Source organism: Myxocyprinus asiaticus, chromosome 1, assembly GCF_019703515.2.
Source record: "Myxocyprinus asiaticus isolate MX2 ecotype Aquarium Trade chromosome 1, UBuf_Myxa_2, whole genome shotgun sequence".
Lineage (NCBI taxonomy): Eukaryota > Metazoa > Chordata > Actinopteri > Cypriniformes > Catostomidae > Myxocyprinus > Myxocyprinus asiaticus.
Window position 1 is genome coordinate 17,459,371 of NC_059344.1, and position 27,596 is coordinate 17,486,966.

The 27,596-nt window shown below is 40.1% G+C and overlaps 2 protein-coding genes across 6 annotated transcripts in view; both read left to right on the forward strand.

The window, feature by feature from the left end:
• LOC127451127 (circularly permutated Ras protein 1-like) overlaps nt 1-5,005 on the forward strand; it is a 28,383-nt gene extending 23,378 nt beyond the window's left edge. For all 3 annotated transcript variants that reach the window (XM_051715614.1, XM_051715777.1, XM_051715696.1), the window contains 2 exons: nt 3,558-3,608; nt 4,555-5,005. In XM_051715614.1, coding sequence (XP_051571574.1) covers nt 3,558-3,608; nt 4,555-4,650 — 147 coding nt within the window. In that variant the 3' untranslated portion in view covers nt 4,651-5,005. The remainder of the gene's footprint in view (nt 1-3,557; nt 3,609-4,554) is intronic.
• A 198-nt stretch (nt 5,006-5,203) lies between these two features.
• On the forward strand, nt 5,204-27,596 carry LOC127451391 (E3 ubiquitin-protein ligase TRIM39-like). 3 transcript variants are annotated; one of them, XM_051716112.1, is made up of 9 exons: nt 5,204-5,794; nt 6,283-6,355; nt 14,826-15,534; nt 17,495-17,590; nt 19,510-19,743; nt 23,199-23,346; nt 23,480-23,524; nt 23,629-23,655; nt 26,242-27,596. In XM_051716112.1, exons 2-9 carry the CDS (start codon nt 6,312-6,314, stop codon nt 26,781-26,783), a joined length of 1,845 nt encoding a protein of 614 aa, XP_051572072.1. In that variant the 5' UTR covers nt 5,204-5,794; nt 6,283-6,311; the 3' UTR covers nt 26,784-27,596. The 3 variants fall into 3 exon arrangements, with proteins under 3 accessions (XP_051572072.1, XP_051572215.1, XP_051572145.1); XM_051716255.1 differs by lacking the exon at nt 6,283-6,355 and having other exon boundaries at nt 5,205-5,794; XM_051716185.1 differs by lacking the exons at nt 5,204-5,794; nt 6,283-6,355 and adding an exon at nt 14,131-14,194.

Sequence of the window (27,596 nt, forward strand, 5' to 3'; positions counted from 1 at the left end):
AATCCAAGCTCACTCTCGGGACAGGTTGTGTGCACACAGGGACTTGGTGCTCTCGCACCTCAGCCGATTAGGGCTTTGGGTCAACTGGGAAAAGAGCAAGCTCCTCCCGGTTCAGAGCATCTCGGTTTGGAGTTGGACACATTCTCATTGACAGCGCGCCTCATGAACGAGCATGCACAGTCAGTGCTGACCGGTTTGAAGGAAAAACAGTGGTTCCACTGAAACTCTTTCAGAGGCTCCTGGGGCATATGACATCCACAGCGGTGGCCACCCCGCTCCCAAGATGGGCATGGCGCCGCGGGACACATCGTGTGGCCATCACGCCGGTCTGTCACTGTCTCTTCAGCCCTTGGACCGACCTCTCGTTTCTTCAGGCAGGTGTTCCCCTAGAGCAGGTCTCCAGGTGCGTCGTGGTCACAACAGACACCTCCAAAATGGGCTGGGGCGCTGTTTGCAATGGGCACGCAGCCACCAGTTTATGGATGGGCCCGCGGCTGTGGTGACAGATCAACTGCCTCGAGTTGTTGGCAATTCTGCTCGCCCTGCGGAGGTTCCGGCCGTTGATCCAGGGCAAGCACATGTTATTTCGGACAGACAACACGGCAATGGTAGCATATGTCAACCGCCAAGGCGGTCTGCGCTCTCGTTGTATGTCACAACTCGCCCGCCATCTCCTCCTCTGGAGTCAGCAGCACTTCATGTCTCTGCGAGCCACTCACATCCCGGGCGACCTCAACACTGCAGCGGATGCGCTGTCACGGCAGGTTACCCTCAGGGACTCCACCCTTAGGTGGTTCAGCTGATTTGGAGTTGATTCGGACAGGCACAGGTATACCTGTTCGCCTCCCAAGAATCCTCCCACTGCCCGCTATGGTACGCCCTGACCAAGGCACCTCTCGGCACAGATGCGCTGGCACACATCTGGCCTCCTGGCCTACGCAAATATGCCTTTCCCCCAGTGAGCCTACTTGCACAGACTCCAGGACAAGGAGCAGGTCATCCTGGTAGCACCCTACTGGCCCACCCAGACATGGTGCTCAGACCTCACGCTCCTCGCATTCCCCTGAGGAAGGACCTTCTTTCTCAGGGATGGGGCACCATCTGGCACCCACGACCAGACCTCTGGAATCTCCATGTCTGGCCCCTGGATGGGATGCGGAAGACCTAAGCGGTCTACCACCCGCGGTGGTAGACACGATCACTCAGGCTAGGGCCCCCTCTATGAGGTGCCTGTATGCCTTTAAGTGGCATCTGTTCGCTAAGTGGTGTTCTTCCCGATGGGAAGACCCCCAAAGATGCGCAGTCAGATCAGTGCTTTCCTTCTTGCAGAAGAGGTTGGAAGGGCAGCTGTCCCCTTCCACTTTGAAGGTGTACATAGCTGCTATAGCAGCACACCACGACACAGTGGATGGTAAGTCCTTAGGGAAGCACGACCTGATTGTCAGGTTCCTGAGCGGCGCCAGGAGGCTGAACCCCTCCAGACCGTGTCTCGTTCCCTCATGGGACCTCTCTGTAGTTCTTCAGGGTCTACAGAGAGCCCCCTTTGAGCCCCTGCCGTCAGCTGAGCTTAAGGCACTCTCCTTGAAGACTGCCCTCCTGACTGCGCTCACTTCCATCAAGAGGGTAGGAGACCTGCAAGCGTTCTCTGTCAGCAAAATGTGCCTGGAGTTCGGTCCGGGCTACTCTCACGTGATCTTGAGACCCTGACCGGGCTATATGCCCAAGGTTCGCACGACCCCTTTTAGGGACCAGGTGGTGAACCTGCGAGCGCTGCCCCAGGAGGAGGCAGACCCAGCCCTGTCGTTGCTGTGTCCAGTGCACGCTTTACGCATCTATTTGGATCGCACGCAGAGCTTTAGGATCTCTGAGCAGCTCTTTGTCTGCTTTGGTGCACAGTGGAAAGGAAGTGCTGTCTCCAAGCAGAGGATCGCCCACTGGCTCATTGACGCCATAGTTATGGCACATCACGCTCAGGACGTGCCACCCTGGTAGGGCTACGAGCCCATTCTACCAGGGGTGTAGCAGCCTCCTGGGCCCTGGCCAGGGGTGCCTCTCTAACAGACATTTGCAGAACAGCGGGCTGGGAAACACCCAACACCTTTGCAAGGTTCTACATCCTCCGGGTGGAACCGGTTTCTTCCCAGGTAGTGGCACGCAATACAAGTGGATAAGCCCGGGATAGCCGGCCGGGTGTATCGCTTGCACATAGCACCTTTCACCTCCTCTGAGCTGAAGATGTGCGCCATTAATTCCCAGTAGTGTTCACAAACTATGTTCCCTGGTTGACTTCCTCCAAGCCCTGTGGCAGTCGAGTTTTCAGAGAGACTCCCTGCCAGCCCAGTACACGTGCTAACTAAGAGCCCTGTTCTGAGGTAGTTGCTCTGCATGTGGCGGTACCCTGTAAGGTAACCCCATGCGATGTATATCTTCCGCTAATTCGTTTCCCTGTTGGCAAACTTCGTCTTCCTTGGGCAGAGCCCCCTATGCCACAGTCTCCATGTTTGTAGTAACTCCTCCTCCATTGGGTAGGATCTACCATGTGATTTCTCCACATGGTCGGCAAGACCATGGGATGTATTTTCCACTTAAATATCCCCCCCTCTCTTTGGGCGAGGTGTGGTCTCTGTGGTGTCCTCCCCTTGGGAGGGACACCCCCCGACTAGACCTGGCGGCCCAGTCGGATAATCCCCCTTGTTTTTTAGGGAGTGGAAAAAAGAAGGGGAAAAGAGGTCACAACTGGGTTACCCTGTCTCTATCTTTTGGGTAGTCAACTTGTCCCCAAAGGGCCGTTCGACACTCATAACTATGTTGGGGGAGGTTACGTGTCGGCCTGGTGTGCTGGCTACGAGGCACACAGTTGTCTGCCCGTCACACACCGCCAGTTCACGTAAACAGTTCAGCCAGTTGCGGTGTTTTGTATAGGGACCCCTAGTGTCATTACATCGATACAACGTCGAGTGAGTGACAGATAGGGAACATCCTGGTTACTTGCGTAACCTCCGTTCCCTGATGTAGGGAACGAGACATTGTGTCCCTCCTGCCACAACGCTGAACTACCCGCTGAAATGGCCGGACCTTGGCTCCTCAGCATAAAACCTGAATGAGTGGTTGCATACCAGCTCCTTTTATACCCGTATGTCCGGGAAAGTAGCATACAAATACCACTCGCCAATTTTCATTGGCCTTTTATCAAAGACCAGAGGTGTCTCGGGCTCCCAAGAGTGACCTCTAGTGTCACTACATCGACACAACGTCTCGTTCCCTCCATCAGGGAACAGAGGTTACGCAAGTAACCAGGACGTTAACTCTTAAAGGCTGCTGAAAGCATTATCAAATTAGCTAAAAAACTTTAACACCGATGGCATTCTTGTGAATGATTGTCATTCAAATTCAGCAGCATTTTCTGACAGGTAGATTTGGGCCTGGATATGTGACTGTGCTGAAATCTGCTCAGCCTAAAAGGCATCATGCTCCAAGGTATTATGAATGAATCATTGTGACTCAACATTAAAGTCATTGTTATTAAAACCATGAAACTCTTTGCTCTATATAAACAGAACACAACAGAAACTGATGCCCAACCAGCAAGCCGAACATCTTCCAGTGCAGTGAGTTTTATCTCTTTATCTTGTTTACATCTGGGGTGGCTTCAGACTGGTTTGTTTCCTACTTGTCGAATAAGAAATTTGTAGTGTCTGTTGGAGATGAGATGTCCTCCTCTTCAACAATTAATTGTGGTGTTCCACAAGGATCCCTTTTGGGGCCAATATTGTTTTCACTATATACTGTATGTTACCGCTTGGTTGTGTGATTCAAAAATACAACATAAATTTTAATTTCTATGCAGATGATCAGTTAAGGAACATTTCCAAGTTTAGACATGAGTTTTAAGGGTACAGAAAAGATTATACATGCTTTTATTTCATATCCCCTTTATTATTGTAATGCCCTGTTTTACACTTTAAATCAACGCACTTTAGCACGGCTGCAATTGGTGCAAAATTCTACAACCTTTATTTTTTACATGAACTAAGTCTTAAAATCATATTACTCCAGTTTTAGCTTCTGTGCATTGGTTAGCAATTCATTTTAGGGTTGAATTTAAGATTTTGTTAATTAAATTTTAAAACATTACATGGTTTGGCACCAGAATATTTGCAGAACTTTTAAGACCTTTTGAGATATTTAGACCTCTTTGATCTTCTTGTTGAGAACTGTTGGCTGCCCTAAGGTCCAGATGCAAAACTAAAGGTGATAGAGCTTTTGTGATGAAGGCCTGCCGATTTTGGAACAGCCTGCCCTGGGATATTAGATCTGTTGAATCTGTCTGTTTTTAAGTGTCATCTAAAACTACTTTGTATAGGCTTGCTTTTACTACTATGTGAATGTGTTGTGTTTTAATGAGTGTGTTTTGATTTTGTATTTTGTGAAGCACTTTGTGGTAAATTGCTAGAAGGTGCTATAAAAATAAAGTTCTTATTATTATTATTATATTATATAATGTTATGTATCTATCTGTATACATTAACTCAATAGAATATTTGTCTCCTCCAGAGTCTTTCAGACGAGGCGGCCAAGGTGGTCTACCAAATGAAGAGAGCAAAGAGTGTGAACGGAAAAGGACAGAGAGTTGCCATGTTGGAGAACTGAGTTGCCAAGACTCATAGGAAGTAATTTGATTATCTGAAATGAGTGAAATACCCATGAACTTTTACAAATCTACTCTGAATTAATTGCTACATCATTCACAAACTATGGACAGTTAATACTGCTTGGAATGTACATGATGTGAATGTACAAAAAATGTGTTGTGTAAAGCACGAGTCGCTGACCTAGTAACCTCTGTAGTGGAAAGCCTGCATGTTCAACACATACTAGTGTTTATCTTTGTCTGGTAACTTGTATTGTATAAATGTATGTCAAATTACCAATGTTCACTATGGTACTATACTTAGGGACTGTAATAATATAGATAATAAAAGAAATAAAATATTTCACAGTCCCAGACTTGCTTTCTCTGTATTTGTGCTCACAACATCTTATTATTAAGTACAGTCATCCTGCAAATTATTTATTTTGGTGTATATTGTCAAGAGAAATGTCAAGAACTGGTTGGAACTAACCACAGGGATGTGGTACATGACAAGGCTGTCTTGAGCACTCAGTCATTCTGTTCTCTTCTTATCTTCCTCTCTAATGTTCATTCTTTCTATTTATGGCAGCTGTAGAACAACTTTTGTCTTCTAAAATAGCATTCTTGGAATGAGGTGATTCTATCTAACAGATAAATCTCTGCAGTCGGTATGTACCTTGTGTCACATCTGGTTTCACCCCCTGTAAAAGACATCTGTTTGTCTAATTTAACACTACATCAGGTTTTTTCCCATAATTAAGTGTTGTTTTGTATGTCTGAACTTTGGTTCACTCCACTAACTGACCATGTGGTCATTTGGATTATGGAAAGTGATAGTCATGATCAATGTCAGTCTTAGTTACAGTGCATCAAAATATAAACAACTAGTGATGTTTCTGCATGCAAATGGTTTATTATAACACAACCTGAAAATGAGGCGTATGTAATCTTGGATGGAATCTAGTCAGACAGGTTTGAACTTACTGCATCTGGAAGAGAGAAAGAGAGGGAAAAAAGTGAATAAGATAGTTCAGGAGGGAGGAGTAGAACATGCATCAAAAGCAAGCCACATGTTGTTTCTATCACACCTGTACAACTGAATCGCCTGGATATAGCACAAGGAGTAAGAGAAGAGAGGACCAAAGGAAGAATCTTAAAGAGGTAATTTACAGAGAGATGTAAGGTCTTTCTAATCACCATATGTAGGTTTTGTGATTGTTTAGATGGATTCATTTAAAAGCACTTAAGATTTTACACTGAAATCGCACTTCACAAATTTGGATTATTTGGATTTCTGTAAAATGTTGTTGTTTGCACGTTACCTTGACTTAGAATCTAAGATTAGCATAAAAAAAGACACCTACAGTGGCCCCAAAAAGTATTATGACACTTAAAGGAATATTTCAGGTTGTGGCATAATATTGATTTCCACAAAAAATATTTATGATTTGTCTCTCCTTTTGTTTCAAAAAAGCAAAATTCGATGTTTCTCGAGGCACTTACAATGGAAGTAAATGTAGGCAATTTTTTTTAGGGTTTATAGGCAGAAATGTAAATCCTATAATTTTATAAAAGCACTTACATTCATTCTTTTGTTAAAACTTGTGTATTATTTGAGCTGTAAAGTTATTTAAATCCTCGTTTTGCAGGATTACAGGATTTACGGTGTAGAGTCGTCATGACAAATAAGTTGTCAAACTGGATAGAACTTTACACAGAAAAGTAAGCGATTTTATCACTCTAAAATCATGTTAACATGCACATTGTTTATGTCTTGTGGCTATACTTTTGAAACAGTATTTTAACATTTACAGATTGGTCCCATTTACTTCCATTGTAAGTGTCTCACTGTAACCAAGATTTTTACTTTTTTTAAAGAAAAGGAGTGACAAGTCAAGATTGTAGTAATCAACATTATGCCACAAATGCTGTCGATTCAGCTTCACTTGTATTGAACCCGGAATGTTCCTTTAAGCCACACTGAAAAATGTATGAATGTCATTGTAACAAAGTATCAAAGTGGCATTTATTTTGAAATGCTCAAGCACACTTTTCAAGTTAAGTTTGTTAGGTTTTACATTGTAAATCAATAGATTGTTCAAAATAAAGATGAAAAGTATTTGGACACTTGTCAAACATTGTTGTAAAATTAATTGGAACATGTGCATAGTTAATGTGATGAACGACACCTGTGGTTACTCTGCTAGGACACTTGTGTGAATATGATGGTATCTTTCATCATACAAAAAATTACTTTGGGATCAAAAGTTAAAAGAGAGTGCATAAATTGCTTAGAATGGAGAAGTTAGTTCTGAGAAAATGTACAGTGTATAAAAAATAAAACATGCCGTAATTTGTGTGCAGATTCCACTTTGTTATATAGTTTATGTAAAGCAATTAACTACTGGATTATGAATGAAACTGAATTGTGAATTTTTAATGAAAATGTTTATTAAAATTTAAATATAAATTATGTTTTGTGTATATACTTCAGAGTGGCTGAAGTGTCCTAATAATTTTGGGCACCTCTGTACAGTACTGTGCAAAAGTCTTAGGCACATAAGATGTTTCACAAAAGCATTTGTCTTAAGATGGTTATTTATATCTTCAGTTTTAGTGTGTCAATAGGAAATATAAATGTTAGACTCCCAAACATTACTTTTGCAAATAGAAAAGATTAGAATAGAAGAACAGGGAGCCCTGCAACAGATGTCATGGCCCCCACAAAGCCCCCCACTGAACATTGTGTCAGTCTGAGATTACAAGATGAGACAGAAGCAATTGAGACAGCCTAAAAAGAACTGTGGTGAATTCTCCAAGAAGCTGGAACATCCTATCTGCCAACAATCAAACAGAAAAACTGTGTCCAGGTGTACCTAGGAGAATTGGTGCTGTTTTGAAGGCAAAGGTGGTCACACCGAATATTGATTTAGCTTTTTTATGTTTACTGGACTTTGTATGACATTAAGTGATAAATGAAAACTATTTATGGCATTATTTTTGAAGACATCCTCACTGACCACCCCCCCCCCCCACAACCCACACATTTAAAACAACATGTCTCCCTCCACTGCCCCTTCCCAAGAGCTTTCTAAAAAGGCTAAATAGCTGCCCCATTTCTTATTGAATAGATCCATGTTGCCTAGCCTTCTATGTAACAGATCTTCAAATGTCACTACCCTGTCCATCTCCGCATACCACTCACAAAATCTTTCTCCCAGAATTTCTTGAGCGAAGTTGAAGCTCCGTCCCCCAGACTCTGAATAAGCAGGGAGTAATACACTGATGCCTCATGGCCTTTTACTAAACAATGTTTTTCTGAAAATGTAAAAATGCAGAACATTTTTTGTGAGGGTTAGGTTTAGGGGTTGGGTTAGGGGATAGAATCTATAGTTCGTACAGTATAAAAATCATTATCTCTATGGAGAGTCCTCATAAGGTTAGCCGTGTGTGTGTGTGTGCATTTTCATTATCTCCATTAAAAATAAGTCAAGATTTACTAAATCAACCAAACCGCTCAAGAGAACAGAGGCACATGACACTTGGCAACCAAGGAACATGCAATACCAATGAAGCAGACAGATCTGAAGCTTGAAAAGTGCACTCCGTTGATCCATTAAGCCAGTAGTACCTCATTCCAGTGTTTCCTCATTCAAAAGTAAACAAAAGGTTAGAAAAACATTTTCTTTATCTGTCTCATGTAGTGTAATTCAGAAAACATTTTGACTAACCTCAACGAAGCCAACCCTATAATCTCTAAATTAACCCTTGACTTCTGCTAATATAGCACTGGGTTTAATCCACCAATAATCATGCATTTTGCATTTGTTTGTGAAGATTCCCATTTGTTCCCACTGTAAACCATGTAGATTTCATCCTAGAAACAATCAAGTTGTCCTAATTAAACATTACCTAAAAGTTTTTGAATCTCAAATATCTATGATTCTTGAACATACTTGACCTAAAAATTCATAAAATTAAGACTAAGTGTTTGTAACTCAAAAGATCAAGTACAAAATTGAGACTGTGGGGAATTCCCATACGACCTTGCTCTTGAATAATTTAATCAAAGTTTTTTGGTTAAACAAAAAAAATGTTGCTGAATGTGTAATTTTATGTGCACATCTGTGTGTAATCAACCGTATATAACAACAGACCTAGAATCAGTCATCATTTTACGGAAGCCCTGAACCGCAAGGTGGAAAAAAAAATAGTGTCTCAATTACTTCCTGAGCCTAAGTCTTATATTTTTTTCTCTCTTCTTAAAATGTTTTTTTCTCTCTTCAAAATTTTTTTTTTCTCTCTTCAAAAAAAGTTTTTTTTCTCTCTTCAAACATTTTTTTTTTCTCATTGAATGTTATGTGTAATGTTATTTATGCGTCCCCTGGCATTTATTATCATGAGCGTGTGTGTGAGTGGGAGGTATGAGGGCAGGTTGTTTATCTCTCCATATGCATTCTGTAATGTAATTGACGACGGCTATGTATTTAGTTTGAGTGGTAATAATGGCATGTATTGACTATTGTGTATTTATGATGTGTGGTATTTAATTATGTATTCTGTGGATATTTATGTGTTTTAGAGATTTGCTGTGTAAGGAGCTTGTGTATACCGAGTGGTCATATGAATTAATTTTGTGTATTGTACAATCATTTTTAAATTCCCCTAATGAATAAAACTTATAAGTATATTGAGTTGTGTACTTGAGTGTTTTCCTTGGTTATTTGATGCCCAAATAAATATTATTGTCCAATGGAGGACCTGTTGGTGAGCCCCTGCGCTCGGGGGGTTCCATCTGCCGAGCTGAGGAACTATACATCAAAGCATCTCCGGCCAGAAGTGAGCGTTATCACATTTTAAACTTATTTCACGTTAGCGTTCTGTTATAATTTACACAATTGAAAAATATTTTACTTATGGTAGCCATACAGCTTTTACCTTACAGTATTTTTCGTTACAAAAGATTCCACTCATCTTTAATTACCTCATGGATATTTTACAAATTGCACTTATTCTTACATTCACATTCGCAGTACAGCCTCAATTAGGCACTTGCAACTTTTCAAATCTGTCACTGCAATTTCAAATCTTCGCGCCTTGACATTTGCAACTATTTTCGCAATATATCTGATGCATAACTAACTTGTGCACTTGCAAACTCAGAGAGAGAAAGGCGGGGCAGGGGGAGGGCGTAACTGAGTCTAGCCAATGAAATCGGACTTCTTTTGTACACGATGTCACGACCATAGACATATAAATGGTCACAACACCCGCGGCCTTAATATTACCAGATGTACCCCTAACACTTCAAAAGGACAGACATAATAATAATTTCCCCGTGTTTCCCATTTTCCTCAATACATTACACGACAACGAATGCCATATCAAACATATGTAACCTGATTTTGTCTTGATTAAGGTTTGCAAACCCTTAAATAAATAATAAATGTATTATTCAGCTATATAGCAACAGAGAAAGCGTTAAAAGCATAAGATTACATGTCTACTGATAGTGGCACCTGGTGGCCAAGGTTGGTACCGCATGCATGTTTTTGAAGAGAGAAAAAAAAATTTTTTTGAAGAGAGAAAAAAACATTTTTTGAAGAGAGAAAAAACATTTTAGGAAGAGAGAAAAAATTGAAGGTTTAGGCTCAGGAAGGAACTGAGACACTTTTCATTTATTTATTTTTTTTCACCTTGCGGTTCAGGTCTTCCGTAATTTAGTAAATTCAAGTGAAATTATTACATTGAAACAATTATATTTTAATAGCAAATCTGAGGTAAGTCTATTTGCTTGATGCAAGTTAGTGTAACTTAAAAGATTGAGTTCACTCTATGTGTTACACCTGCAGCGCCTGCTATCTCTCCTGTATGCCGCCAGAGGTCTCCATCTCCAGAGTACTAACATTTCACGAACTACATTTCCCAAAATCCTCTGTTCAGACTGATTACTTTCCCACCTGTTCCATATTAACTCTGTCTATTTAAGTTCCCTGTTTACATGCATTCATTGCAAAGTCTTGTTTGCCTGGTCTACATTTCTGAGCATTATTTACCATTCCTGTTTTCCCTGTGTTTTGACTCTTGCCTGTTCTTTGTATTTCCCCAGCTTTCTAGTGTGTATTTGGATTTATTGCCTGTTTACTGGATTACCCCTCTGCCTCTCGGATTTACTTGATTTGCCTTTCTGGACTGTCTGCCTGTATACCGAACCCTTGCCTGCCTTTTGTTTTCCCTATTTATACTGTTATTAAACTGCACATGGATCTTAACACAACTGCCCTAGTGTCTTTGCTACACTATGTGAATACCATGTTAGTAAAACTTGATAATGCAAGTTTATGGAGTGGTGGTGGCATAGTGGGCTAAAGCATATAACTGGTCATCAGAAGGTTGCTGGTTCAATCCCTGCAGCCACCACCATTGTGTCCTTGAGCAAGGCACTTAACTCCAGGTTGCTCCGGGGGGATTGTCCCTGTAATAAGTACACTGTAAGTCGCTTTTGATAAAAGTGTCTGCCAAAATGCATAAATGTAAATAATGCAAGTTTTGAGAGATACCATTACTCAATTAAATTGAGGGTATGAGTTTACTCGATTGTTTTGAGTAAGCTCAACTTATCAGGGTTTACAACAGGTCATCATGAAATGTCATTTGAAATTCAGTTGTTACAACTAAATGAATGTTAGTCTGAATTTCATGTGACATTCCTGTTTCATGTGTGCTGTGCCATATTGGCCCAATGTGGTTTTATTTTAAAACTCACATTTTTGTACTCACACTTGGTCTTCTTTTTGGCACTTAAAGATTTTGTCTTGGTACTCCACTTGTATGTTTGCTACTGGCTGAAGTATTTGAATTTGAACTCAAGTTAAATGTGTCTTACACTGTAAAAATTAAAAGATACTTGAGGCCCCATTTGGGGTTCCTCACATACCACACCGACAGAACCCTTTGGAGATCCTCCAGACAACCTTAAAAGATGACTCCAACATCCTATTTATTTCTTAAAGGAACTTCAAGATAAATTTCAAGAGTCTCAAGGCCTTTCCCTCATGATGGATTTACTGATGGAAACATTGACAGTCTTTAGAGTTCTTGCAGGAACTACACTATATTGCCAAAATTATTCGCTCACCCATCCAAATAATTGAATTCAGGTGTTCCAATCACTTCCATGGCCACAGGTGTATAAAATGAAGCACCTAGGCATGCAGACTTCTACAAACATTTGTGAAAGAATGGGCCGCTCTCAGGAGCTCAGTGAATTCCAGCGTGGCACTGTGATAGGATGCCACCTGTGCAACAAGTCCAGTCGTGAAATTTCCTCGCTACTAAATATTCCACAGTCAACTGTCAGTGGTATTATAACAAAGTGGAAGCGATTGGGAATGACAGCAACTCAGCCACGAAGTGGTAGGCCACGTAAAATGACAGAGTGGGGTCAGCGGATGCTGAGGCGCATAGTGCGCAGAGGTCGCCAACTTTCTGCAGAGTCAATCGCTACAGACCTCCAAAGTTCATGTGGCCTTCAGATTAGCTCAAGAACAGTGCGTAGAGAGCTTCATGGAATGGGTTTCCATGACCGAGCAGCTGCATCCAAGCCATACATCACCAAGTGCAATGCAAAGCGTCGGATGCAGTGTTGTAAAGCACGCCGCCACTGGACTCTAGAGCAGTGGAGACGCGTTCTCTGGAGTGACGAATCATGCTTCTCCATCTGGCAATCTGATGGACGAGTCTGGGTTTGGCGGTTGCCAGGAAAACGGTACTTGTCTGACTGCATTGTGCCAACTGTGAAGTTTGGTGGAGCAGGGATTATGGTGTGGGGTTGTTTTTCAGGAGCTGGGCTTGGCCCCTTAGTTCCAGTGAAAGGAACTCTGAATGCTTCAGCATACCAAGAGATTTTGGACAATTCCATGCTCCCAACTTTGTGGGAACAGTTTGGGGATGGCCCCTTCCTGTTCCAACATGACTGCGCACCAGTGCACAAAGCAAGGTCCATAAAGACATGGATGAGCGAGTTTGGTGTGGAAGAACTTGACTGGCCTGCACAGAGTCCTGACCTCAACCCGACAGAGCACCTTTGGGATTAATTAGAGTGAAGACTGCGAGCCAGGCCTTCTCGTCCAACATCAGTGTCTGACCTCACAAATGCGCTTCTGGAAGAATGGTCAAAAATTCCCATAAACACACTCCCAAACCTTGTGGAAAGCCTTCCCAGAAGAGTTGAAGCTGTTATAGCTGCAAAGGGTGGGCCGACGTCATACTAAACCCTATGGATTAAGAATGGGATGTCACTTAAGTTCATATGCGTCTAAAGGCAGATGAGCGAATACTTTTGGCAATATAGTGTATGTGTAAGTTTCTCAGAGAACTGAAAGGGTGACTAGAGGATCTCTAGGGGGTCACACTAGTGTGTCCAAACAGAAAAAAAGCTATATCCTTCAAAATATAGACATCCATGCCAACGCACTACAACCCCAATTCCAAAAAAGTTGGGACAGTATGAAAAATGCTAATAAAAACAAAATGGAGTGATTTGTATATTATTTCACCCTTTGCTATATTGAAAGCACTACAACTAAACATTATATGATGTTTTACCTTGTCATTGTTTTTTTGTTTTTTTGAAAATGTACAGTAATTTCAAATCAGATGATTGCAACACACTCCAAAAAAGTTGAGAAAGGGGCAATTTAAGATTTGACGAGTTAAAATAACAAGGCAATGTGAAACATGTTAAACAGGTGAGGCAATCATGTTATCGTATATAAAGAGCCTCCAAAAACAGCCTAGTTTTCAAGAGCAAGGATGGGTCGAGACATGTCAATTTGCCAACAGATGCTTCAGCAAATAATCCAGCACTTTAAGAACAATTTTCCCTAAAGACAAATTGGAAGGATTTTGGGCATTTCACCCTCTACAGTGCACAATATAGTTAAAAGATTCAAGGAATCTGGTCAAATCTCGGTGCGTAAAGGCGAAACCACTACTCTGATCCCTCAAACATCACTGTCTTAAAAAACATGAATCATCTGTGATGGATATCATGAACATGGGCTTGGGATAACTTTGGTAAACCTCTGTTAGTCAACACCACTTGCCGCTGCATCCAGCAAGTAAAGACTTTACAATGCAAAGCAGAAGCCCTACATCAACACTGTCCAGAAGTGCTGCCGACTTCTCTGGTCTCGGTCTCATCTTAGATGGAAAGTAGAACAGTGGAACTGTGTTTTTTGGTCCGACGAGTCCACATTTCTAAAAGCTTTTTGAAAATCACAGCCATCGTATTCTCCTGGCCAAAGAGAAAAAGGACCATCCAAGCTGTTATCAGCATCAGGCCCAAAAGCCAGTGTCTGTATGAGCCAGGGGCGTGTCAGTGCTCATGGCATGGGTAACTCACAAATCTGTGAGGGCACCATTAATGCAGACAGATACGTAAACATTTTGGAGCAACATATACTGCAATCCAGCACCGTCTTTTCCAGGGTCGTCCCTGCATTTCTCAGCAGGACAACTTCAAATCACAAACTGCCTGGATAACAAGTGCATGGCTGCGTAAGTAGAGATTGTGGGTGCTAGATTGGCCTGCCTACAGTCCTTATCTGTCTCCATTTGAGAATGCGTTGCGCATAATGAAGCACAAAATACGGCAAAGAAGGCCCCGTACAATTGTGTAGCTGAAGACCTGCATAATGGATGAATGGGGGAAAATTCCACTTTCTAAACTTAACAAACGTGTGTCTTCAGTGCCCAAATGCTTAATACGTGTTATTAGAAGAAATGGTGATGTTTCACAGTGGTAAACACTCGACTGCCCCAACTTTTTTGGAGCGTATTGCAATCATCTGATTTGAAATTACTGTATATTTTCAAAAAAACAATGAAACTCACAAAGTAAAACATCATATAAAGTTTAGTTGTAATGCTTTCAATATGGCAAGAGTGAATCTAATTTACAAATCACACTTTTTTGTTTTTATTAGCATTTTTCATACTGTCCCAACTTATTCAGGATTTGGGGTTGTGGTATTCGCACATGACAATCACATGTTTTTCATGATCTCTTTGTCTGTCACTATTTGAAAAGTGCAAAAGAAACATTCTGTACATGCAGACTATTTGTTTTCTCAATTAGAAACTCTATTTCCTCTTATCGTTGCATTTTTTCTTTATCTCCTCTCCTCAGCTCTCTTCTAGCCTTCTGCACAGCCATGCCATTCTCACGCAGCTTCCTGTCCGAAGAGCAATTGCTGTGCTCCATCTGCTTAGATGTGTTTGACAATCCTGTATCCACACCCTGTGGCCACAGCTTCTGCATGGTCTGCATTGGCCACTACTGGGACTCAGCCAAGAACTGCCAGTGCCCCCTCTGCAAGCAGACCTTCAAGAGGAAGCCTGATCTCCACATTAATCGCACTCTTCGTGAGATCACCGAACAGTTCAAGCAGATGACGGTTAAAACAGGGGCCTGCGGGGGGGTTGGAGTAGGTACAGAGGTTAAGGATGGGGGAAGAATTCGAGGGTCAGTGCATGGGACACTAAAGCCAGGTCATCTACCAGGTGGTCTCTTGGATGAAATTAAGCAGAAATTCACCAAGCCTTCTCCAAATGGAAATTCATGTCAGGATAAAACAGAACTGAACCAAACCGTCACACCAAACAACGATATCACTGATAGCACCCTGCCACCCTTTTTAACCAGACAGATGTCTCTTCGAAGGTTTACCCTGAGTGGGGCAGCAGACGCTATTAAAGTGCCCCTATGTCCAAAACACCACCGCAGCCTGGAGCTGTTCTGTCGATCCGATTTGGAATGTATTTGTGTAGAGTGTGGACAAACAGAACACCGTTCACACGACTTCATATGTGCAGAGAAAGAGTGGCATTGTAATAAGGTAGGAAGGAATGAAGAATAAGGAACAAATGTCACTGACAAAACTCAATGGGGTGTAAAAAAAAATAGTATATCTGGTGGTCCCAAAAGTAGCTGGACAATTAAGCCACACTTACAATATGAATGTCATAGCATTAGAACATTAGAAACAAATATCAAACCGAGAGGCATTCATTTTGAAGAACGGTAGCATTTCACAAGCAAACATTTCATGGTGTGGATGGAGCATCATTCAAAATTAATAGCTTTCAGTTACAGATGCCATTGTAGAAATTCACTATTCACAATCATCCATGATTAATTTAATCCAAGAGTGAAAGTGTCCAATAACAAGACAGTTACTGAGATTAAGAAAGTAGTATTCAGCTGGTCATGTGACTCTAAAATGGCAGCCCCCATGAGGGCATCCCTGCCCCATGTAGAATAAAACAGATTTGATAAGGTTACTGATATAACTAGAGTCCTCATCTCATGTGAGTGCTCATGATTTTACACATACTGTATGTTTCAAAATTAAAATTAATTTCTTTAGGAGTAAAACTTTTTTAATGGGGGAACAATTACTGAGTGCACCTTTAAAAATCAAAAACTGTACAAAGTAAAAAAGTATTTGGATACTTGTCAAAATTAGTGGAACACATCTATAGTTAATGTGACGTATGAATCTGTATGAACTAGAGGGTAACTCATACTTACACTTAAACTCACCTTGGACTATCTGGTTAAATATAATGGCAAAAATGGCTCAGAGAAGTGATATTTGCTCTGAAAGGTCTAGCAGTATTAGTTTGCAGATGGAACCTGGATTGATATTTTGTTACCCAATGCCTTGACATTGATAGTTAAGAGTGGCTTAGGTGTCCATATACTTTTGGGGCCACTGTATCGCGCTACTGCGCTACTGAAGCACTAAAGTGCTTACATCAAGTGATATAATATCTCTGGGCATTATTGTTGTGCAAGCAATAAGTCATTGTTAAAGACTAAAATATTTGGGATATAAAGATCCTGTAGCTACTGTAAGTTACTGTAGCCTTCCAAACAACAAGATACTGTAAAGTAGTGAAACAACAGTCAAGCAACTATTAAAAAAAAAGTGGTTAGTTAAACTACAAGTTACTAATTAAGCAATATCACACAAGCAAGTGTGCTGTTGTGCCATATAGCATGATTGCGAGTGTGATGTTGCTTTTATATAACTGTTCAACAAAGTAAATAAGGGAAATATTAAGGAAAAACCAAGGAGTGTCACAAAAATGCTCTTCTGTTTGGAACTGCTTTCTTACACCATGGTGTCCAGATCTTGATTAGAAACAGCCACAGCTGCCATTGCTAGTTTGAAAGATGCACCCAAGCTGATGTGACAAAAGAAGTGTTCTGAAAATTTAGCTTGTGACTGGACAAGCTTCACTATTATGAAAATATCAGAGCTTCTGACACGCTACTGAAAAATAAAGTTAAAGGTGCACTAAGTCATTTGTGTCAGGTTAATAGTGGGGAGGGGAAGGAAAATTACAGAGATAGATTAAGTGAGTAGTATTCGGCTGGTCATGTGATCTCATCATCTCAACATGGCAGCCACCATGAAAGGGGGACCACCCTTGACCACCTTTATGAAGATTAAAACACCCTTTTCTAGAACACGACATGACTAGAACATGATAGGAGTCTTCTCAGTGAGTACCTTCTCATGTGAGTATGCATAATTTATATACAATAAACATAATATACATACAAAAACAGATTTATTTAGTCTTAAAAAAATGACAGTGTACAAATTTACTTGGTGCACCTTTAATAAGTAGCATTGCTACTTTTAGTTATTTACTCCCCAACACCAGTAAATATTTGAAGCACTGACATGGCTTATGAAGCACTTGTTTGGAACTAAAATGTCATGTTATCGCTAGTAAAATCTGGGGCACTTCCTGTTGTGCAATTTCCTGTTTTCTTTCACACAGATGAAGATCGGTATCGCAAAGACAGAGATACAGGAGATGACCAAGGAGAGGATGCAGAAAGTGGAGGAGATCAAATGTTCACTGGTTGACATTAAAGTGAGCAGCATAATGGCTCAATTTTTTGTTCATCATCCTACACAATTAAAAAATGCCCAAAGGGTAAAACCTTAACCACTAAGGTTTTGATCTTAGCAGAATTTTTTTTTTTCACATTGTTACAAATCTAAATCTATGACAAAAACTATCCTAGGCTTTGACATACCCCATAAAATATTTGGACATTTAAGACACACTTGAGAATGTATAAATGTCATTAAATAACTTATTAAAGGTTTAGTTCACCCAAAAATGAAAATCCTCTCATGATTTACTTACCTTTAAGCCATCCCAGATGTGTATGACTTTCCTTCTTCAGCAGAACCAAAGTGAAGATTTTTAAAAGCAGATTTCAGCTCAGATTGTCCATACAATGCATGTAAATGGTGCCATCAGGCTGCTGATAAAAAGCATATTTAGGCAGCATAAAAGTAATCCACACAACTCCAGTCAATCAATTAATGTCTTCTGAAGCAAATCGATAGGTTTGTGTAAAAAATATATCGATAATTAAAACTTTAGTAACCATTAAAAATCACCAGCAGTCGACACATCAGTGACGTAAGCGCAATGGATGCAAAAGCAAAAACGTTCACGCTAGAAGTCAGAAGCGTGCACTTTGTATACAAAAGAGGAATGAACATCACCCGAGAGTTAGTTCATTTCAAGCAGAAGTACAGCGCTGGGCGGAAGCAAGGATTTAAAGTTAAAAACTTTTTAATTATCGATTTCTTACATCAACCTACTGGTTTGCTTCAGAAGACATTAATTGATCGACTGGAGTCGTGTGGATTACTTTTATGCTGCCTAAATATGCCTTTTGGCCCATCAAACAGCCAGCAGCCTGATGGCACCAAGTTACATGCATTGTATGGACAAACTGACCCTTTAAATTTAGTGGAACGCATCCATAGTTAAAGAAATATTCCAGGTCCAATGCAAGTTAAGCTCAATCGACAGCATTTATGGCATAATGTTGATTACCACACAAGTTTTGAATCATCCCTGCTTTTCTTTAAAAAAATAAAAAGCAAAAATCGAGGTTACAGTGAGGCACTTACAATTGAAGTGAATGTGGTCAATTTTTGGAGGGTTTAAATACAGAAGTGTGAAGCTTATATTTTTTTTATAAAAGCCCTTACATGAATTCTTTCTATTAAAACTCATGTATTATTTGAGCTGTAAAGTATATAATTTTTACAGTCATTTTAGGGTTCGTTGATATTACATCCTCATGGCAACAAAGTTGTAAAATTGGATATAACTTTACACAGAAAAGATTAGTATGTAATTTTCAAACACTGAAATCATGTTTACATGCATATTGTTTATGTTTCTATCTATGTGCAGGCTTTTTAATTAAAACTCAGAAATAGACATAAAAGAACTCAAAACACAACAACCGAACAAACCGTTTCATCCATGAAAGTTTAACAACTGACAAAGACAGAGAGAACAGGAGGGTAATATATACACAAGAACTAAAAAGGTTAACAAGACACAGCTGGGATCAATCATAGAGAACACAGACGCAACAAAAACAAAAACCAATCTTCAAACTATAAGTGTTTATCCATCTAGCGATCTCTAGTGGCCGCTAGGGAGAATGTCCAAAGTATTACAGTTATGAACTACACATGTATGAACTTGAAGGGACTGACTTCAAACCTTCACTAAAAATGACCTTGGGGCCAGCTGGTTAAAAGTAATGGCAAAAAAAAAAATAATAATAATAATAATAATAATTTATTCTAAATAAAAGTTAGTTCTAAATAAAATGTCTAGCAACATTTGTTTGCAGATGCCACTTACGTATTTTGTTATGTAATGCAATAAAATGTGTGCATTTTTAGTGTCTATATACTTTAAGGGGCAACTCTATCTTACTCCTCTTACTTTAATCTCACTGTATCCTCAAGATGCTGGGCGATCGTGAGGCACAACGCAACATGCAGGTGTTTGGAGCATTGGTGAGTTCCATCGAGCGCAGCCTAGCAGAACTATTGGAGGTGATGGAGATAAATCGTCACTCAGCGGAGCACAAGGCTGAGGTGATGATTGGGGAGTTGGAGCAGGAGATCGCAGAGCTGAAGAGGAGGGGCTCTGCGCTGAGTAAACTGGCCCAAAATGAAGACTACATCACTGGACTGAAGGTCTGTAGTCTGTCACTTTTTATTTTTACTTCCTAAAGCAACATCACTGTTATTAATGCCCATATTTAGGGTTGGGGATTTAAACAAATCCCTAACCATAAGTATAAACTTTAAGTGCATAGCTCAGCCCCCAGTGATTGTGCTTTGGATAAGAATGTCTATATGACACTTTTTATCAGGCAGAAAAATGAAAAGGGTGAGAAAAAAAACCCGGATAAACTTACATTAAAGGAGGGATCCGATCCATATCTAGGAACCAGAATCTTATAGACACTTGAAGGTGGGCTCTTAGTAAGTAACCCCCTAGCAACACACTAACAACTGCATAGCAATGCTCTGGAAACCACCAATAAAACCATAACATCATGGCAACATGTTTTGCACAGGCCAGCAAAACACACATTTACTTTAGAAAATGTAAAAATCTTTTATTCTCGACTACTTATTTATTCAAAAGACATGTCTCCGTAACAAATATTTTTTAAATGCTGGCGTTCAGCTCAGTAAAGACATGTTTATCTACAAATTGTAAAACTGCTTTTTAAAGATTTGATACGATTTGTAATTATCAGTGAGAACAGGCCAGTGAGAAAAATAAACAAGACACAGCAAACGCAGTCTGTGCACTAACTGTCTGATGCATATTGCACACAAAAGTGGAAAACGATCTTTCTCGATCCATGAAGCGTAATCTGATTGGCTGGTTTGATGAAACTTCCATGAGCAAAAGCACATAGGATTTTTTATCAGTAAACCTGAAGTCTTTATTTATTTATTTTATTGATTAATTCTGTTTGTTTACTTATTTAGTTTTTGTTACTTTTGGGAGGTTTTGAAATGAAAATAAAGCAAAGAATTTAATACTCACCTTTCTCCGCTATTTGTCCCTGTGTTTTCTGTGTAATCACTCTGTGCAAAAACATGTGATTTATTTTTTTATTTTTCATTTTCATTTTTTCCCACGCCGATCTTTTTATGTCATAATTAGTGGTGGAAATGGCTGGGATTCATTGGGGGAACCCTGGTTAGGGATTCAGGGGGCATTTGAAGATCAGGTTAGAGAAAACTGCAGGATGTTTGGGATGGCTACCTGTCAGTTTAGTGCTCTGAAAAACAGGAATCATTAAACTAGAGCCCGACTGATATTGGATTTTTGAGACCGATACCAATACTGATTTTAGAGGGGGAAAATTCAGTGATTACCGATATGGGGGCCGATATAGTAAATTTTTTAGCTGGAATGAAAACAGACCTTTTCTGTGTGGATTTTGCACCGATATGACTATGCAAATATACTCAGAAGGCTGCTTTCTTAAACAAATATTTTTATCAAAGAATATTTGACATTATTATTAAGCATTGTCAACATTGGAAAAAGTACAATATTTCCCTCTGAAATGTAGTGGAGTGGAAGTATAAAGTAATAGAATATGCCATAGTAGTACTCAAGTACAAGTACCTCTAAATTGTACTAAAGTACAGTTTTCTTGCTTATCAAAACATCATCAGCAATTTTTCGCTGTAATGTATAACAAAAGAGTCACAAACAATAGCTCATTGTTCGCTGCTGCCGATGGCAGCGGTGTTACACTGTATTCCAGTGGAAAACCAGACTTTTAAATACTACATTGTGTAAATGTAACGACTGGAATTGTTCGGTTGAAGGGGGTACCAAACTGCGAATCCTGGACAAAACAGTTTGGTGAATACATGTTTACACATTAGCCTCCACTCAGCTGACAAGGTATGAAAGTAGCTACGTGGTTAGCTAGTTAGCTATAAGCTCCTTGTCACGGAGAGTAATAGATCTCACCAACTAGGTAACAACGTAGCGTGAAATTAATACTCAACAGACACAATCCACCACCGCACCATTGTCTGCTGAGCTGCAAAAAATTGCTCTGATGCTTCCCTTTCAATCTGCTACATTACTGACTGCACTGACAAACTATAGCTGGCTAACAGCAAACAGATGTGATAAACATGAGTGACATGGTTAACAGGGACAGGTTTAATGTTATATTAGTTATATTGAAAAGGGAAAATGATGGAGTCATTGTTTATTAACTTTCCAGTATGTATTTCACAAACTAGTTAGCAACTTACCGTGAAGACACCGCTTAACTCCGCCCTGTCTGCAGAATCACCGTCAGCTCAGCTCTGTAAACAGTGGAGTCGATGAACGCTCTGCTGGACAAACTATGTTATGACACCAATTCTAAATCACCCCAAGCATTGTTTTCTGCATTATATGTTCTGAAAATGTTTTAATATCTGCGCATTTCGGACAACATATACGCCGATAAGATGTATCTGTGAAAGGCTAATATCGGCCAACCGATTAATCGGTCGGGCACTACATTAAACACATGTAGAGGTGGATCCTGTTGTACAGGATTTTCCTCTAAAAAAATTTAACCAGTTGGAACAGATTAACCTCACTGTGAATTTGGCGGCTGTAGGTCGAAAGTTCTTCAGCTAAAATCAGTGTGCTTCCCGAAATACTAAATACTGCCTCCAGTGGCCGATGCAGGAAGTGTTTTTGAACGTAAGGGCACTTGTAAGCTCCAGTTTCTGGGTGAAATGTACACAGAGGGGCGCCAGAAGCAAGTTGTAAAGCGAGATGTTTATGCATATTTTATTAACTCTTCCCCAAACCTAAACCTAACCGTCAGTGGAGTACAAATGTACCTCAAAATAGTGCTCATCATTGATTATGTGAACATTCCTAATTACTTACTTTTCAACATGGTACACAAACCCTGAACCAGCTGGAATTCAGTTGCACCACAGGAGAAGGTAAACTTACTTGAACTGATGCAAAAAATGTCTGATGGGATATAGCGCTTGTCAGTAACTCTGGGGTCAAAGTCAGGGTACTAGAACATTCGGTAGCAACATGTCAACTTAGATAACAAGAGTTACTATTTCCAGCCCTGGATATAATATATTTCAGACTATACCACCCCTAAACGGCACGTAATGACAAAACTGATTGTGACTGATTGCTGAACGAATCAGTTAGATGGCTTTCCCTGTCTAAGTAGGCAGTTCTTGGAAAGTTTGAGCTGCAATAAATCCCAGACCTTTTGCTGCCTGGCTGCTTAGCTCCTGCTGGTAGGTACAGTAAATGCCATAACTACACCATTTTGGTAGCAAAAAGCCTGTTTCTCCATTGATGGCCATTCAAAAATAGTATTCTGCAGATGTAATTTTTTTTTCAAGCAACAAATGAATAACAAATATTTTATTACATTACAATAATAATGTCAGCTGCCACTGACATCACAGTTCATGCACCTGAGCTAATACAGCTGGGAGCCCATGAGCAAATGTGGGTTCTGCTCCAAATGAGCAACTGTCACTGAGATGAACAGGAATGTGAAGGGATAGCTTTCTCCAATTATTACAGACCTCATTGATTAAAACAACAATCTCTTGATCTTCTCCAACAGGGCTTCTCTTATCTCAGCACCCCCTTGTCAATCAAAGACTGGACAGGAGTCTCACTGACCTGTGAACTTGAAACAAAAGCTATTTACGCCTCTACCTGTCAAATGCTGGAACAGTTTAAGGAGGAGCTTCAGAAACAACCTGCCGTTTGTGGGTTCATGTTGACACCTGTGAAACACAAAGCTACAGTGTCATCTAGTGGCAGATGTAGATGTTACATGCACAGTCTAGATTTGCTGCTATGCAGTCAAAAGTGTTGACATTCTGCTTCCTTCTGCTTTAGGCTTCTCGGTGTCCGCTGACAAATCACCAATGAGATCACACCCAAGTAAGCTTTGCTTCAGTTGGCAAGCCATCATGGATCTAGAATTACATAATACATTTTTAAAGTTCTTCTTTTCAGTAACATCATCTTATTTCAATGTTTTGCAGAGGTGAAGAGAATACAAGAATATGCAGGTATGAGTTAGAGATTATATTTAATTGTGTTATTGCAATGTATAGCCTAAAAAAAAATATGCTTGGCGTATTTTATACTATTATATGATGCCATTGTTTATAGAATGGCTTGTGAGTTTTTTTCTCAGGTTTGATAACAACATAAACCCCTTAGGCTTATACCTAAAGTCTATTTGAGATTACATCTGTACAGTTTGTTGATTCCTCCGCATCGCATCTGCATACCAGTTCTGATATTGTGATATCACATAAATATTATGCATTACATAATTGCATGAACTTTAATGTTACTGTGCACGTTCTTTCCTAGACTTGAATTTTTTTGAGCATTTTTACATTGAAAATTATTTGTTTAGTGCTTTCAATACTTAAAGGAGCAATATGTAATACATTTACTGTACTAAAGCATAAAACTATCATAATATGTTATTATGAGATTTAGGAAACATGCTAAGTTGAAATACTGGCTTCTCCGAAAATAATGCTACAGCAAGTATATTCTAATTTGAAATGTCCGTTCTGGGAACAGAATTTCTGTTTGTGTTTTGGCCAGTGTGATCCCACCCATTGCCCTTTTCCCAATAGTATTTCGACACCCCAGGTTGACAGATTTGAATCAAGTTAGCGGGCAAACACAGCACGCTGCAGCCATGGAAGCCAGCAATTCATCTAGCTAACATTGACAGAGTTATAAAAAATCCACATGAGCTGGTTTATAATTAGCAAACAATAAAAACATTGCAAACGTATACATTAGCTGATCAACTTAGTGTAAGGCTCGTCACTAGCCATTGTCAGTTTGCTCGTTCCTGTTGCGTGTCCTCAACCTGTCAACCCGTGTGAGCTTGGAGTCTGGGGAGAAGGGGGCGGGGGAGACAACTCTCTCCAGTATTTTGAATTTGGACTGCAGTACCCATTTTAAACGCTTGATGTCAATGTTACATATTGCGCCTTTAAAATTGAAGTGGCACCAAGGTAGGCTAGTGTTTTCGCTTATTTTACGCTGACCAATACATCAGTTTACTTGGACTTTATGCTGATACTTATTGGCATGGATACAGCATTACATAAAAGTGAAGGATTGCAGGCTATTGTAGAAATTGATTGATTTTATTTTTATTTTTTTTAGTCTTTAGTTTGAACATTCTGTCAATGGGATTTTGGGATTTTCGATTGTCAGCTATGTGAAAACTTGAAAGGAATAGTTTACCCAAAAATGTAAATCCTCATCATTTACTCACCCTCATGCCATCCCAGACTTTCTTTCTTCTGCTGAACACAAACGAAGATTTTTAGAAGAATATCTCGGCTCTTTAGGTCCATACAATGCAAGTGAATGTTTACTATAACTCTGAAGGTCCAAAAAGCATATAAAGGCAGCATAAAAGTAATCCATAAGACTCCAGTGGTGAACTCCATGTTCAGAAGCAATATGATAGGTGTGGGTGAGAAAAAGATAAATGTTTAAGTCTTTTTTTTTTTACTATGAATCTCCACCTTTGTCCAGCCCCAACCAGTAGGTGGTGATATGCACAAAGAATGAGAATCGTAAAAACAAAAAAACAAAAGCATGTGGAAGTGAAAGTGGAGATTTATAGTAAAAAAGGATTAAAATATTGATCTGTTTCTCACCCACACCTATCATATTTTTTCTGAAGACATGGATTTAAACACTTACTTTAGATTTAAACACTGAGTCTTATGGATTACTTTTATATGCCTTTATGTGCTTTTTGGACCTTCAGAGTTCTGGCCACCATTCACTTGCATTGTATTGACCTACAGAGCTGAGATATTCTTCTAAAAATATCTGTTTGTTTTCTGCAGAAGAAAGTGAGTCTTACACATCTGGGACGTACTGAGGTTGAGTAAATGATGAGAGAATTTTCATTTTGGGTGAACTATCCCTTTAAGTCCAATCAGTCAGTGGCGGATCTAGCTTGTATGGCTCCCTGTGCGAAACCCGCTTCAACATGCCCCCAGTGTTGACGGGTGGGGGTGATTGTAGAAAAGTTGTTGACCCCTGGGGGGAGGTGGTTGTATGGTGCCTTGGGCGAAATCCGCTTCAACATGCCCCCAAAATTGTTGACCGGAAAGGGGGGGGCAGGGGGTGGTCTGTGTGGGTGCCTGTGCCGCCCCCCCTCAAGATGCCACCCTGGGATGTCACCCATGCCTAAATCTGCTACTACAATCAGTTAGAAAAGACAAAGCACACTAAGTAAGTACAGTATGAAGGTCTGCACCATGTAGCGTTGGTGGATGTAGCTTAAAAGCCCTAGGAAGAGTCACAACTGATCATTTTGGGCTCGGTTTAGGGATTTTGGAAAACCCTAAACCAAGTCTGTAGACTAAAGGTATGGTGGCTTTGTCAAGCCAACATAATTATGAAGCAAAACACTGTCATCAAATCATTTTGGCTCTTAGAGGGTATTTTGCTCTACTCACAACCACTGTGTTCTTCTATATACAGAACAGTTTTTTGTTTACCTTCTAATTAGAAGGCTAAATGTGTCCTGTAGGTTCTTCTAAAAAACTTGAATTTAATTTTATCATGTACATTTTTACCCTAAAAATTTCTTCAATCAGTGGACGTGACCCTGGACACCAACACTGCCCATCCTCGCCTGGTGTTATCAGAAGACAGGAAGAAGGTGTGGTGCTGTAACTGGCACCAATCAGTTCACAACAACCGTGAGCGCTTCGACCGTGTGGTTTGTGTACTGGGCCGCGAGGGCTTCACCAGTGGCCGACACTACTGGGAGGTCGAGGTGGGTGACAAGACAGACTGGGATCTGGGGGTGGCTAGTCATTCCTGCAACAGGAAGGGTAAGATCACAATCAGTCCAAGCAACGGCTACTGGTTCCTAAGCTTGCGGGACAAAAACAGTTATGCCTTCAGGACAGAGCCTTCTACTGCCATACCCCTCAGCTTGAAACCTCAGAAGATAGGACTGTTTGTGGACTATGAAAAAGGCCAAGTGTCCTTCTATAATGTGGATGCAAAGATGCATATCTACACTTTCATGGATAACTTCTCTGAGACCATTTATCCATTCTTCAGTCCCTGTACCAACAAAGCAGGCAAAAATGAAGCTCCGCTGGTGATCACGCCTGTCCTTCTCAACTGAACAGTGAGGAAAGTGGTTTTATGGCCAAATAATGACGGATTTGTGATGAACATTGGCACATCATGTCTGTGTCAGCGATAACACTGAGAACACTTTCACTTCTAAAATCCTTTAATACCAACAATTCTGCTCTAGAATCCATCATTCTGATAACATTACAAAATCAACAGCTGTCTTGGAATCAGTCTTACATAAGATTAAAGTATTTTTTTTAATATTTATGTTTCTTGTAAATTACAATAAAATCCGCAATGAATAATGATCTATAATCATCAATGTCAACATTGTCCCAGTACCCTGATTGCGCACATACATCACCCAGACGTCAATTTGATTTGGGTGTTTATATCTGGAAGATGTATTTTTTTTACATTGTTTGCTCATCTGCAATACGTCTAAATGTCGTTTCCCCTCAGATGTCAATAAGACATTCAGCAGATGTTTTTGAGATGTTTATGATTTGGAACGTTTGTAAAATCTGATCTTTTTAAGATGTTTATCAGATGTTAATAAGATTGTGATGCTTTTCAGATGAAAAGATCTAAAACAGACATCTTGGAGATGTACGTGTGCTATCTGGGTCAATCACATCTCTGATAGCGCATGTACATCATCCAGACGTGCACTGAATGAGTGTTTACCAATGAAAGATGTATTTGTAAATCTGATCTTTTTAAGATGTTTAGCAGATGTTAATTAGATTGTAATGCTTTCCAGATGAAAAGATCTCGAAGATATACATGTGCTATCTGGGTATCCTCTACTTGTCAAGTACTGAACAGGAAAACAATAATAAATAAATACTTTTTCAAA

Excerpts from the sequence above, each read along its gene's own strand:
- LOC127451391 (XM_051716112.1), top strand. The coding sequence starts at position 6,312 with ATGACAAATAAGTTGTCAAACTGGATAGAACTTTACACAGAAAA. Across the intron at positions 15,535-17,494 it reads AAGAGTGGCATTGTAATAAG|ATGAAGATCGGTATCGCAAA; the intron begins GTAGGAAGGAAT and ends TCTTTCACACAG. Across the intron at positions 23,347-23,479 it reads TCAGAAACAACCTGCCGTTT|GCTTCTCGGTGTCCGCTGAC; the intron begins GTGGGTTCATGT and ends CTTCTGCTTTAG.